Raw genomic sequence first — 12,994 nt, forward strand, 5'->3', positions numbered from 1 at the left:
TATTTGAACAGCTGAAGCATGAATACAGTCTTCCAAGGTGCAAACCCTCCTCCTTCTTCTGAAGCCTGTGGAGCTCCTTCATGTACTGCTGTCTTATCTGCTGGACATCTTCTCTCAGCAGAACTTTGACTGTTGAAATGTCATTCAGAAGAAGCTCAAGCATGTGACATGGATCCAGGAGAACATGGACTTTTAGTGAGGGGTCTTCAGGATGACAAAGAAAGAGAGAAAATAGCAGTTATTCATTAAATCATTTTTTTTGTTCTCATCTATTTTTCTGTATTCATCTGTGTGTAAGAGTACATTTATAAATTCAACAGTGTACTACCCAGACAACAAAAGTACAGTATTCAGGTAATCAACATCTATTCAAAGTTAAGAAGATAAACATTATTGTAATCATGCTGTTTTCAGCTCTCTCACTCACTCACACAATGATATTCCACATCAAATGGTCTCAGATTTTGTGAGGAAAAATTAAGCAGTTTATTGTGGATAGTACTTCATCTTAACATGAAACAAATATAACCTGAATTATTTCAATCAGTAACAGGTCCCAACTCTCTGTGCTTTAGTACAGAACATACAGTAACTCATGTATTATTAACATGAGCTCAGTACATGGCTGTATTCTTCAAACTATTTCTTATACTTTATATCTATGTGCTTTATATCTTATTTTCATTCCATATGTTATTTAAATTTTATATTTCTACTTCTATATTCTGTGTATGAGTTCAGTGAAAATTAATATGGTTATTAATATAGTTCTTAATGGTTACAGATGCTCTTACAAAGTGCTTTTTTTTTTTATTTGTTAACAGTTTGCTCAAATCTTAAGACACTACATCAACCATGTAACTTTAATGTCATCCTCTATAACCTACACAGCACATTAGGTTCAGTTCAGTTTATGTTACTGACGGATAATTACTACACAAAGTTTGTTTTTTAATGTCCACATTTACGTGGAGTATAACATTCATCATAACGTCAGATAACCATATTTACAGTCTGTGGTTAACCACCGAGATGAACCTTTAGCTTCTAACATCACACAAACTCACTATTTTCAACAACAACATCTTAACAACAAACATTTCTAAACCATTGACCGTAAATAATGAGCTACACAGTTAGCCGACTGGTTTACAAGCTAACGCTAAACAAGCTAGGTCCGTAAATATAAATACTGACACATGAGTAAGCAGTAAATATAACACTACTATATCACTTACCGAAAAAAACTGAAGCATCAACTTCTTGGATGGTCTGTTAACCGCACAGCAAGTCGTGTATGTTGTCAGATATGTGTTAAACAAACTCTCCAAACGAAGTAAAAAAGAGGAGAAATCAGACGGATCAAGCTGTTAGCCTCCTGACCTGCTGACCTGACAGACAGATGCAGCGCGCAGAGCTGTCAATCAAATCTGCCACAACCCTTATATGGGCATAGTCGTTTTCCTTAATAGAATAAAATCCAATGAGTTATAAAAAAATTCACCCCCCCCCCCCACAGTGTGAGGAGAAGGGGCCGTCAACTTATCAGATATATCTCGTTTTTTGAACCAGGCTGTAAACATGTTGATTCCTGTGGTAAAAACAGGCTTTTTTGGCTGTGGGCTTATGGCACTTCCGGCACTTCTGCAGCCAGCCTCAAGCGGAACCTCGAGGAACTGCAGTTTTTTGTACTTCCGCATTGGCTTCATTTTTCGAGACCGGAGGTTGCCCCTTGGTGTGGACAGAGAAGCACACATTACCCATAATGCACCAGATCTGCATAAAACAGTAAGTAGAGAAAAGATATGAACACCATGATGCCTTTAGAAACTTTACGGCTGCATCGGTTATATTTTCTTTTATTTCTTTATTAAATTCTGCACTTCACTACTGAAACAGATGACATTAAACGCACTTTAACCTTTTGGACACTTTAGCTTCATAAACACCAGATTTAATCGTCATGTTTTGGCTAATTGTTTTGGCTTAATGGCATTAAATCAAACTTTAATTTGTTTTTATTTTTAACTTTGTTGTCTGTCTTTTAAATGTGTTAAACAATCAAACTGCTTTCTAACCTGTCCCGGTCATAATGTCCACAAAACATATAAATATGTAGTAATACAGATATTTGTTGAGTTGTTTTCGTCACTTTGCAAACATGTTTTTGTCCTCTTATATCGATGAATAAAAGGAAAATACATGCTGCATGTTGTCTTGTTTTTAAAGGAGCACAGAGAACAGAGCTGCAGGTCTGGAGGTGTAGTCTGTGGCCCTTTTGAGAATCACATCTAATTTATTTCTTAAACAATAATGGGTGTCAGTTTCCATCTTCAAGCTCCACCTTTGTCCCTCCACGGTCACCGGAATATTTATTAAATTATCTTAAACATCATTTTACAGACCGAATATTTAATGGTCGTTGATGTAAATCAGACTCTGGTTTTCGTTTCTGCCGCTAGGGGTCGTGTTCGCTCCGCGGATGTGTTGCTGTCCCTGCCTCTCTGTGAGTGTGTGAGTCTGCAGGAGAGTTAATAACGTTACTTCTGCTGGCTGTAATTATAGCGCACAGCCTTAAGAGCAGCGTGTGAATGGCGGATGATTCCTGCATACATATCACAACATTTGCATGCATTAACCCGGTTCGACCAGCCGGTCCCGAAGCCCACATAGGCCCGGCACCGAGTCAACAAGACCCCCCCCTTACCCCCAGCACCCGCCTCCTCACTTTAATCACACATGTGTTCATTAGATGATGCCTTTAACAGTTGGGGAGTGTGGTCGGGATTCGGCAGCTGAGGGGTTAAAGTCATTACTGTCCATCGCTCTCTCGTCTCTCTCTCTCTCTCTCTCTCTCTCTTTCCTGGTGCGTCCGGGCTCAGAGAGGGAGGCAGAGAGACACCGAGAGGCGTTGAGAGAGGCAGGGGCCGAGCGGACAGTGACAAGCAACACAGCCGTCCAATCAGGAGAGAGCTCTCAACGTGATTTACAGCCGCGGGGCTGCGAGGGGGAGGCGCGATGCGGGAAAAAAGCAAACAGTTGAGTTTGGAGCGTCAGTGTGGAGTGGAGAGGAGGAGAGCGCAGAGAAGAAGACGGGCGCCGGGAGGACACCGAGCCGTTAAACTAGCAGGAGATCAGTGAATGTGAGCCCAGGAGCAGCTCACACACGACATGCAGCTCTTCTTTCTCCTCTATGGATTATGATTTGTGTTTTTCCAACTCTTCTCCGGGCTGCTTCCTTCACTCCGGCAGCGCTGCGCTTCACGGGAATGTGCGCAGCAGCTTCTCTCGGACGCGTCTGATCACACAGCGGAGCTAAAAGAGGGGGAAAAAATACCTTCAGCTGATTTTAAATCCCTTTAAAATACCAAAATGTTTCTTTTTTAACGGGACAGACTTCCCCGGATGCCTTAGACGTTTTTGGAGACTTTTACGCATTTTGGAGACTTCTGCGTGCCGACTTAAATGGGTGATGGAAATTGACATTTTGTGCGTGAACAGGGGATAATAATTTTAATATCATATTTTTTTTTTACCCAAGTGCTCTTGTTTTTCCGGCGATGATTGTGCTTTTGCTCGCGCTGTGCATCGCGGATGGAGTGTTCTCTCAGATTCGTTACTCTGTGCCGGAGGAGGCGGACCACGGCACCTTGGTGGGGAATATCGCCGAGGACCTGGGACTGGACCTTACCAAACTGGCCTCGCGCCGCTTCCAGGTGGTGCCCAACTCCCGGACACCGTACCTGGAGGTAAATCTTGAGAATGGAGTCCTGTTCGTTAATGAAAAAATCGACCGGGAGCTGATCTGTAAGCAGAGCGCGAGCTGCCAGCTCAACATGGAGGTGTTCCTGGAGGACCCGCTGGAGCTGTTCCGCGTGGAGATCGAGGTGGTGGACATTAACGACAACCCGCCCAGCTTCCCGGAGACTGACATCACGGTAGAGATCTCCGAGAGCGCCACTCCGGGGACCCGCTTCCCTCTGGAGAGCGCGTTCGACCCGGACGTGGGCTCGAACGCTTTACGCACGTACGACATCACCACGAATAACTACTTCTACCTGGATGTTCAGACCCAGAGCGACGGGAACAAGTTCGCGGAGCTCGTTCTGGAGAAGCCGCTGGACCGGGAGCAGCAGGCGGCGCACAGGTATGTGTTGACCGCGGTGGACGGAGGTCAGCCTCCACGGACCGGCACCGCGCTGCTTGTGGTGAAAGTGCTGGACTCTAACGACAACGTGCCAGTGTTCGAGCAGCCGGTGTACACGGTGAATCTGTCAGAGAACGCGCCGGTGGGCACACTGGTCATCCAGCTGAACGCCACCGACATGGACGAGGGATTAAACGGAGAAATCGTTTACTCTTTCAGCAACCACATCTCCAGCCGTGTCAAGGATCTGTTCAGCATCGACCCGCGCACCGGGCGCGTCGAGGTGCGCGGGGAGGTGGACTTCGAGGAGAGCAGCTTGTACCAGATCTTCATCCAGGCCAAAGATATGGGTCCGAACGCCGTCCCCGCGCACTGCAAAGTGCTCGTTAAAGTCAGCGACTTGAACGACAATGCGCCCGAGATCACCTTCAGCACCGTCACCGAGTCTGTGAGCGAGAAGGCGGCACCGGGGACCGTGATCGCGCTGCTCAGTGTGACGGACCGGGACGCGGAGGAGAACGGACAGATTCACGTGGAAATCCTCGGAGACGTTCCTTTTAAATTAAAATCCTCCTTCAGGAACTATTTCACCATCGTGACGGACGGCCCGTTGAACCGGGAGCAGGCGGACTCCTACTCTGTCACGGTGGTCGCGCGGGATAAAGGCACACCCTCTCTGGCCACCAGTAAGTCCATCCGGGTCCAGGTGTCAGATGAGAACGACAACGCGCCCACATTCACGCAGCCCATCTATGACGTGTATGTGACTGAGAACAACGTGCCAGGGGCGTACATCCACGCGGTGACGGCCCTGGACCCGGACGTGGGTCAGAACTCTCTGATCACCTACTCCATCTTGGAGACTGAAATCCAGGGCATGTCAGTGAAGACCTATGTGTCCATCAACGAGGAGACAGGCTACCTGTACGCGCTGCGCTCCTTTGACTACGAGCAGCTCAAAGACTTCACCTTCATGGTGCAGGCCAAAGACGCCGGCACCCCCGAGCTGTCCTCCAACGCCACGGTCAAAGTCATCATCGTGGACCAGAACGACAACGCCCCCCTGGTTCTGGCCCCTCTAGGGAAGAACGGCACAGCAAAGGAGCCCCTTCCTCGGTCGGCCGAGCCGGGCTACCTGGTGACCCGCATAGTGGCCATGGACGGGGATGACGGCGAGAACGCACGTTTGTCCTACAGCATCCAGAGGGGCAACGAGAACGGGATGTTCCGCATGGACTGGAGGACCGGCGAGCTGCGGACTGCCCGGCGGGTTTCGGTGAAGCGAGACCCCCACCAGCTGTACGACCTGCTGATCGAGGTCAGAGACCACGGCCAGCCGCCTCTGTCCTCGAGCGCCAGTGTCATGGTGGTGCTGGTGGACAGTGTGGCGGAGGGCCGGGGCAACGGGGAAAGGGGGGGCGCCGCCAAGGCCAAAGAGGGCACCCTGGACCTGACCCTGATCCTGATCATCGCCCTGGGCTCGGTCTCCTTCATCTTCCTGCTGGTCATGATCGTGCTGGCCGTGCGCTGCCAGAAGGACAAGAAGCTGAACATTTACACGTGTCTGACCAGCGACTGCTGCCTGGGCTGCACCACCTGCTGCTCGAGGGGGGGCCGCGCCCGCAAGAAGAAACTCAGCAAGTCGGACATCATGTTGGTTCAGAGCGCGGGTAACGTCAGCGGGGCCGGGACCGCACAGGTCCCCGTGGAGGAGTCAGGCAGCTTCGGCTCACACCACCAAAACCAGAACTATTGCTACCAGGTATGTCTGACTCCAGAGTCCGCCAAAACCGACCTCATGTTCCTAAAGCCGTGTAGTCCATCACGGAGCTCAGACACGGAGCACAACCCGTGCAGCGGGGCCGTAGTCACAGGGTACACTGACCAGCAGCCTGACATCATATCAAACGGCAGCATTTTATCCAATGAGGTAAGAGTCCCTCTGTGCCTACAGTGTAACCCCCCCCCCCCCCCTCCATTCAGAGCCCCTCAGCATGTCTGAATCCTGGTCAAACTCAGGACCCCCCCCTCAGATCCGGTCCCAGGAGCCATCTCCATCCCTAACCCCCCCCCCCCCCCCCCCCGCCAGCTCAGAGGAGCCATCTCCATCCCTAGCCCCCCCTCCTGGCTCAGAGTCATGCAGGGCGATGACAAAATGCTGCAGCCGTCTGCAGGAGAGGATTGTGGGGGGTGTTACAGTAAACACAGTGATGAGACGGGTTGACATGTTTCCTGCAGCTCCTGGGGGGGGGGGGGGCATAGTGCATGTTTATGTTCTGCTTTGACATGTAAAAAAAAATCAAAGTAATGTAGAAAAAGAAGGGCTCAGAGGCTGCTGGTTGCTGTGTGTGTGTGTGTGTCTGTCTGTCTGTCTGTCTGTCTGTCTGTCTATGTCTATGTGTGTGTGTGTGTGTGTGTGTGTGTGTGTCTGTCTGTGTGTGTGTGTGTGTGTCTGTGTGTGTGTGTGTGTGTGTGTGTGTGTGTCTGTGTGTGTGTGTGTGTGTCTGTGTGTGTGTCTGTCTGTCTGTCTGTCTGTCTGTCTGTCTATGTCTATGTGTGTGTGTGTGTGTGTGTGTGTGTGTGTCTGTCTGTGTGTGTGTGTGTGTCTGTGTGTGTGTGAGTGTCTGTGTGTGTGTGTCTATGTCTGTGTGTGTGTGTGTGTCTGTGTGTGTGTGTGTGTGTGTGTGTGTGTGTGTGTGTGTGTCTGTGTGTGTGTGTGTGTGTCTGTGTGTGTGTGTGTGTGTGTGTGTGTGTGTGTGTGTGTGTCTGTGTGTCTGTGTGTGTGTGTGTGTGTCTGTGTGTGTGTGTGTGTGTGTGTGTGTGTGTGTGTGTGACTGTCTGTGTGTGTGTGTGAGTGTGAGACAGTCCCGGGGGGAGGGGTGCGTTCACAATAAGCATACTGCTCACAGTGTTGCTGACTACGACAGAGACGTGCGACTCTGCTGTTACTTCATCCTGCTCCTTGGCAACATATCTGTAAAGACTCCTCCCCCTCCCCCCCCCCCCCCCCCCCCCTTTTAGAGAAAAGACCGCCCCCCCCCCCTTCATCACACCGATCATAAGTGACATGTGTGATGGACAGCTGAGATAAACATGTTTTTCCTCTCTGATGGCGCCTCCTTCTCTTTCAGACCAAACACCAGCGAGCCGAGCTCAGCTACCTGGTGGAGCGGCCGCGACGTGTCAACAGGTAAGACCAGAACCCCCTACATGTTTTTAGAAACCATCTCCCTGGAAACACCACTCTGCTGATCTAACGTCCTCTCCGTCTCGTTTCAGCTCGGCGTTCCAGGAGGCCGACCTGGTCAGCTCCAAAGACAGCGGCCACGGCGACAGCGAGCAGGGAGACAGTGACCACGATGCCACCAACCGAGGCCACTCCTCCGGTAAGAACTGCAGCCGTGCTCCTCCTCTGACGGAGAGTTGATGTGACTGTTTGAGGCACAGGTTGAGAGGGCAGATCTATAGCACCCGGCGGGCTCGGCTGATGAGCATGGCGTCCATCAGGACGCTGAGGTGGGAAATGAAAGCTGGTTTTAATAACATCCATCATGGCGTCACCTGAGGCCCTTCAGTGTGTCCAACAATCAGTGTTCATGCTGACGCTGCTCCACGTTTACATACTGCTCACTCTCCTGAGAGTCTGCTGCGCTTTGATTCGCTGCTCAGCCTGCAGACGAGGATAAAGCTCCGTTAGCTTAGAAACAGGTCTGTCATGTTTGTGTCCTCTGACATGAGGCGGCTTTCTGTCGTGTGTGTGTATGTGTGTGTGTGTGTGTGTGTGTGTGTGTGTGTGTGTGTGTGTGTGTGTGTCGACTCGACGGGGACGTGAGGAGCGCTTTAATGAGGCGGTGCTCGCTCCGGAGAGCTGGGAACACCACCAAACAGGCTGTGGTCGTAGAAAACAAAACAGCCGATTCATTCGTTCATTAATTTAATTAATGCATTCATTCATGCAGTTACCCTCTGCCCCTCCTCCCCCCTCCTCTCTGAGCACATTCCTGTCCTCTTCTTTTTTAATCTCCTCTGTCCTTAAGGAACACAACAGGGCCCTGCTGAGTTATGAAGAGCTCTGTCTCTCTCTCTCTCTCTCTCACCCCCCGTCAGTGTCAAAGACCTGGACGGGTCACAGAGAGCTCAGTAAACAGAACCTCAGCCAGCTAACACCACAGAGTCCGTTTGAGCTTTGATGAGCTCAGGGTCCGAGCGTCATGGTGGGGGGGGGGGGGGGTGATCAGGAGGAGGGGGGCTCTGACGCCTGACATCAATCTATAGTTTGAAATAGTTCAAGTCAAAGTGTTCCTCTCTCAGTCGTCACTGTCGTTGTTAAGGGAACGATGGCGGACTAAATGAAAATGATGCTGAACTCTTTCTGAAATCTCAAAATATTTTTTTTTAAATAAAGCTAAAAAGATCCAAACATTACATCGTTTGATTTATTGTTTTTGATTATGTTAAAACGCGGATACGATTTAAAAATCTTCAAACCTCATCGAGGCCTCTTCAGACGGCAAGAAGTCCAAGACAAATATTCTGTAATCTTTGTATTTTTTTATAATTAGTATTTGACTCAATTCTACTCATGAAAACTGTAATAAGGAAAATAATTTACAGAGTGTATCAAGAAAATAAACGTAAACATAGACAGAAACACACACACATATTTACACACACAATAACAACAAGAAAAATAAAAGATCATAAATGAACAAGAAGACACAAACAATCGATTATTCTAATTCACCAACAAACTCCTGCACTCCGTCTTATTACATCAGGATCCACCCTCAGTGCCGATGTCTCTCAGTAACTCCCCCCCCCCTCCCCCACTTTGCCTCTCATGTCTCCGTCCCGGCCTTCAGAGATCCGTTCCCATGACGCCCCTATTCCAGCTCTGAGAACCTGAAATGACGGCTCCCCTGCGTCCCCCCACTGTCTCGTGATCATTTGTTTTCAGCCCGTGTTTGAGTTCAGGCCGGAGCTTCAGTCTGAAGGACACACTACGAGCTAACGTGTTTGATAATTGTTAATGGACTCCTTCGTCCCTTTATTTTGAAAAAACATTTATTTTGAAGCCTCAGTTCTTTTTAATATTATCACAACTTTATTTAAACTCAGAAATCATGGAGAGGAAAACCCTCGTTAAGAAATATACTCAGTGAAGAATGTTTATATCATGGAGAGGAAAAAAAGATCTTTGTGTGTGTGTGTGTGTGTGTGTGTGTTTGCAGCGGTGTCATGCAAGCCTAAATTATTAAGTTAATTAAATAATTAAGTTAGAGTGGGGTCAAAATAAATACAAATTGAAGAATGACGTTTCCAATCAGAGACATGAGCGGTGTTACGTCTTGATCCGTCTGATCAGCTATCTGATGCCACTGAGTCCTCACGGCATAATTACTGACAGATTATTTCATAATGTGAATAAATGTAACACAGAGCTCTGAGCAGTTCTTAAACCAGCAGTAACCAACTACCAGTCAGTAGTTTAAATCTTCATCGTGTTGTTCAGAAAGAGTTCAGTTTGAGGATTCAATTATTTACTATTTGAATTTTTATGATTTTTTGAATCCAAAATATATCTTCAAAAATGTCAAAAATTCTGTCAGGCTTTTAAAAAATGTGGGGGCGTCGACCCCAAGTTTAAATGTGTGTGTGTGTGTGTGTGTGTGTGTGTGTGTGTGTGTGTGTGTGTGTGTGTGTGTGTGTGTGTGTGTGTGTGCGTTATTCACGCCTCTAAACAGATTCAGGGTCACTTGGTCTGCAGGAGGGGCAGAAAGCCTGTCAGACTGTGTGTGGAAACAAGCCGGGGACAGAGGAGGATGTTTCTGTTCTTTAAAGGAGGTTAGACTTTCTCTCCGAGCGGAGGATTTCATCGCTACACGCCGTTTGAGTTTACAGTTAAAGCATCAAAGACGACCTTTTCTCACGATCATAATGAAGGAATATGGATCAACTGCTGATGAAGAAAGGAGGATAAAAAAGATGTGAAGCAAAGGCAGATTTAAAAAAAACACACAAAGAAAGAAAATCCTCAGGTCGAATCTGTGCAGGAAAACATCGAACAGTCGAAGGTTGACATGAAAGATTTACACAAAAATATCAAACAGCACGCAGCAGAGACACGCCCCACATTTATATATATAACCCCGAGGTCACCTGACAGGTCACATGGCACAAAGTCAGGAACGATGACGATCAGAGCGTCTTAGTAGACTCAAGAATATAAAATATAAACTCCAGCAGGTCAAATCTGACTGGAACATCCACACCGTCATCATGGCGTTTAATACAAGGAGAAGAAGACATCAATCAGTCATTATTATTAAAGCTCCGGTTCGCTTTACAAAAAGAGCACATGGGATAAGTTATTTTGTCCCTTCAGGATCACTGTAGATAGTCGTCCTCAGTGTCTCCCTGTGGTCTCAGTTCCACCAGAAGCTCCTTACTTTATTTCAAAATAAAAGCACTCAGCAAGTAAAGTACTCTCACCTTAAGACAGGACAAAAATTAAAAATAAAAGCCTACACTTTTTTTATTTTGAAATGCAAAATTTCAAACATGCGATTGATCTTGATTAAACATTTTCATCGTTCCACAGCCCTGTTGTCAACACGAGTATTTGATGGTCAAAAGTAAAGTAAAGTCCGAATCAGACCAAACTTGAAATGTCCGCTCACAGTTTGGACACAAATGAACAGAAGTTTAAAGTTCATCACTTTTGTCCCTGGACTCCTCCGCTTTGATCCGGACGAATACATTCTGTCCTACTTCTGGGGTGATGGCATTTCACACACAGAACGTGTGTGTGTGTGTGTGTGTGTGTGTGTGTGTGTCTAAAGATAAATGAACTGTAACTCTCATCAGACGAGCGTGCTGCAGCTCACTGATAATTCTTCCGTCTGTGTCGTCTGTGCGCTCGTTTAGGTGATATTTTTGACGGCTACATCACCTGCTTGTTCTCTCTCAGGTCTGTGCTTTTTATTTCATCTGCATCGTCCTGCCAACATGTGACGCAGCTCGGGGCTCTCTGCTCACTCGTTTCCCGATCAAAGAAGAGCTAAACGAGTCACAAAGAGTCAGAAATCACCTGTGACAAACACGTCAACGGATTAAAACACAAATACAGCTTTTTATACTGCAATTATACAAAACATGAGATACAAAGATGATGCAGAGAGAGAGAGAGAGAGAGTGTGTGTGTGTGTGTGTGTGTGTGTGTGTGTGTGTGTGTGTGTGTGTGTGAGAGAGAGAGGAAGATTTGCTGTAAAGGTCAAAAGCTGGACTCACATGAACAAATCTGTCACATTATGAACCAATAGACGCTGCAGTGAGTGTGTGTGTGTGTGTGTGTGTGTGTGTGTGTGTGTGTGTGTGTGTGTGCTGTGTAAATGTTTAAAATCCTCCATGATGTTTTTATTTTAAAAATTTTCTGCTGCAGGAAACTTTTCAAAAAGATTTACACAGACGTGAGGAACTATTTCTTGATTTCTCTGATTCTCATGAAATGTTTTATTTTATGATATTTGTGAAATATCAGAGAGATCAAACCACGAGGAGTATCTTATTCTGTGAGAGAAAAGAGAGCAGAGAGAGGATGAGGAGTCTCTTCCAGATGAAATACATCAATAACGTACGTGTTCCTCATCAGGAGGCCTTCATTAACTCAGGCCATAAAATGGAGCGGAATTAATGGAGTCCATTCAGTTTCCATTGTTATCTTTTGGCTTCCCACAATCATGACAATCATTGAGATGAAAACGATTATTCGTGCTGTGATGCCGTCAGCCTCCCCTCTCTTTGGACGATCAAATATTAACCTGCAACTGCATTTAAAAAAACACACAAATAACAAACAGAAACAAAATCAAAAACAAAAACACAAAATAAAACAAAATAAAAACCAAAACAAAATGTTGCCAAAAAACCAAATCATCATTCTCAACAAACAGAAAACGTGTTTGATGCACCAAATGTCTTCAGAGTCTTTCATAGTGTTCGTCAAACTGAAGAATCAGGGGGCGCTGGTGGCTCAGTGGTTAGTGTGCGCGCCCCTTCGTGTATGGAGGCTGTAGTCCTTCAAGTAGGCAGCCGGGTTCAAAATCTGACCTGTGGCTTCTTTCCCGTATGTCTCTCTCTCTGATTTCTGACTCCACTGTTCTATCTCTATATTAAAGGCACAAAAAGCCCAAAAATAAATCTTAAAAAACAACAACTGAAGTTTCTGAAATCTAACTTCAGACGGGCTTTCAACATAAGAACAAAAATCATCTTTACATCAGCATCCAAACATCCTTCCACCTTCTTCTTTCTGCTCAGTGACACAGCCTGACCTAACAGGAAATGAAACAGTTGACATTTAGATTTTTGATGTCTGGTGGATTAACACCACATAAAGAACATCTGGATCAACCTGTGGAACAGAGACGCAAGACAAGCACGCAGAGAGAAACAATGAGACATTGTTTCTCTCTGTGTTTCTCTCTGTGTGCTCTCTCAAAATGTTTCCAGAATGTTTGTGAGATGAAGACGGCGTGCAGGACTTTGGATGTCTGGTCTGTTGCCGCGGTTTCAAGCGGGTCTCGATAGCGTCTGACTTTGACCGGACTAGTATCAAAGTTTAAAATTCCGATAATGTGACGAGCTCACCTTGATGATCTCAGTGGATTAAAGCGCTCCTCTGTGGGCCCCCCAGAGTCCCCTCAGGGGCCCCACATCAGCCCCCCTACATCTGCAAAGTTCATCTTATCAATGCAGGCAATGACACAGACACACACACACACACATGACTTCTTCCTCAGGCTCGCGGTTATCGCCGTGGTAACAGCTCGCTGATCAGTAATTCAT

General features: G+C 46.8%; 1 protein-coding gene across 3 annotated transcripts in view; it reads left to right on the forward strand.

Annotated features, from left to right (window-relative positions):
• Nucleotides 1-3,015: 3,015 nt before the first annotated feature.
• The window catches only part of pcdh10b (protocadherin 10b), a 22,728-nt gene continuing 12,749 nt past the window's right edge, over nt 3,016-12,994 (forward strand). The window contains exons 1-3 of one of the 3 annotated variants that reach the window (XM_065958594.1): nt 3,016-5,909; nt 7,279-7,337; nt 7,427-7,533. In XM_065958594.1, coding sequence (XP_065814666.1) covers nt 3,561-5,909; nt 7,279-7,337; nt 7,427-7,533 — 2,515 coding nt within the window. In that variant the 5' untranslated portion in view covers nt 3,016-3,560. Of the gene's footprint in view, nt 6,078-7,278; nt 7,338-7,426; nt 7,534-12,994 lie in introns of all 3 variants that reach the window. The other 2 variants (XM_065958593.1, XM_065958595.1) reach the window with 2 other exon arrangements.

Source organism: Labrus bergylta, chromosome 9 (assembly GCF_963930695.1).
Source record: "Labrus bergylta chromosome 9, fLabBer1.1, whole genome shotgun sequence".
Taxonomy (NCBI): Eukaryota; Metazoa; Chordata; class Actinopteri; order Labriformes; family Labridae; genus Labrus; species Labrus bergylta.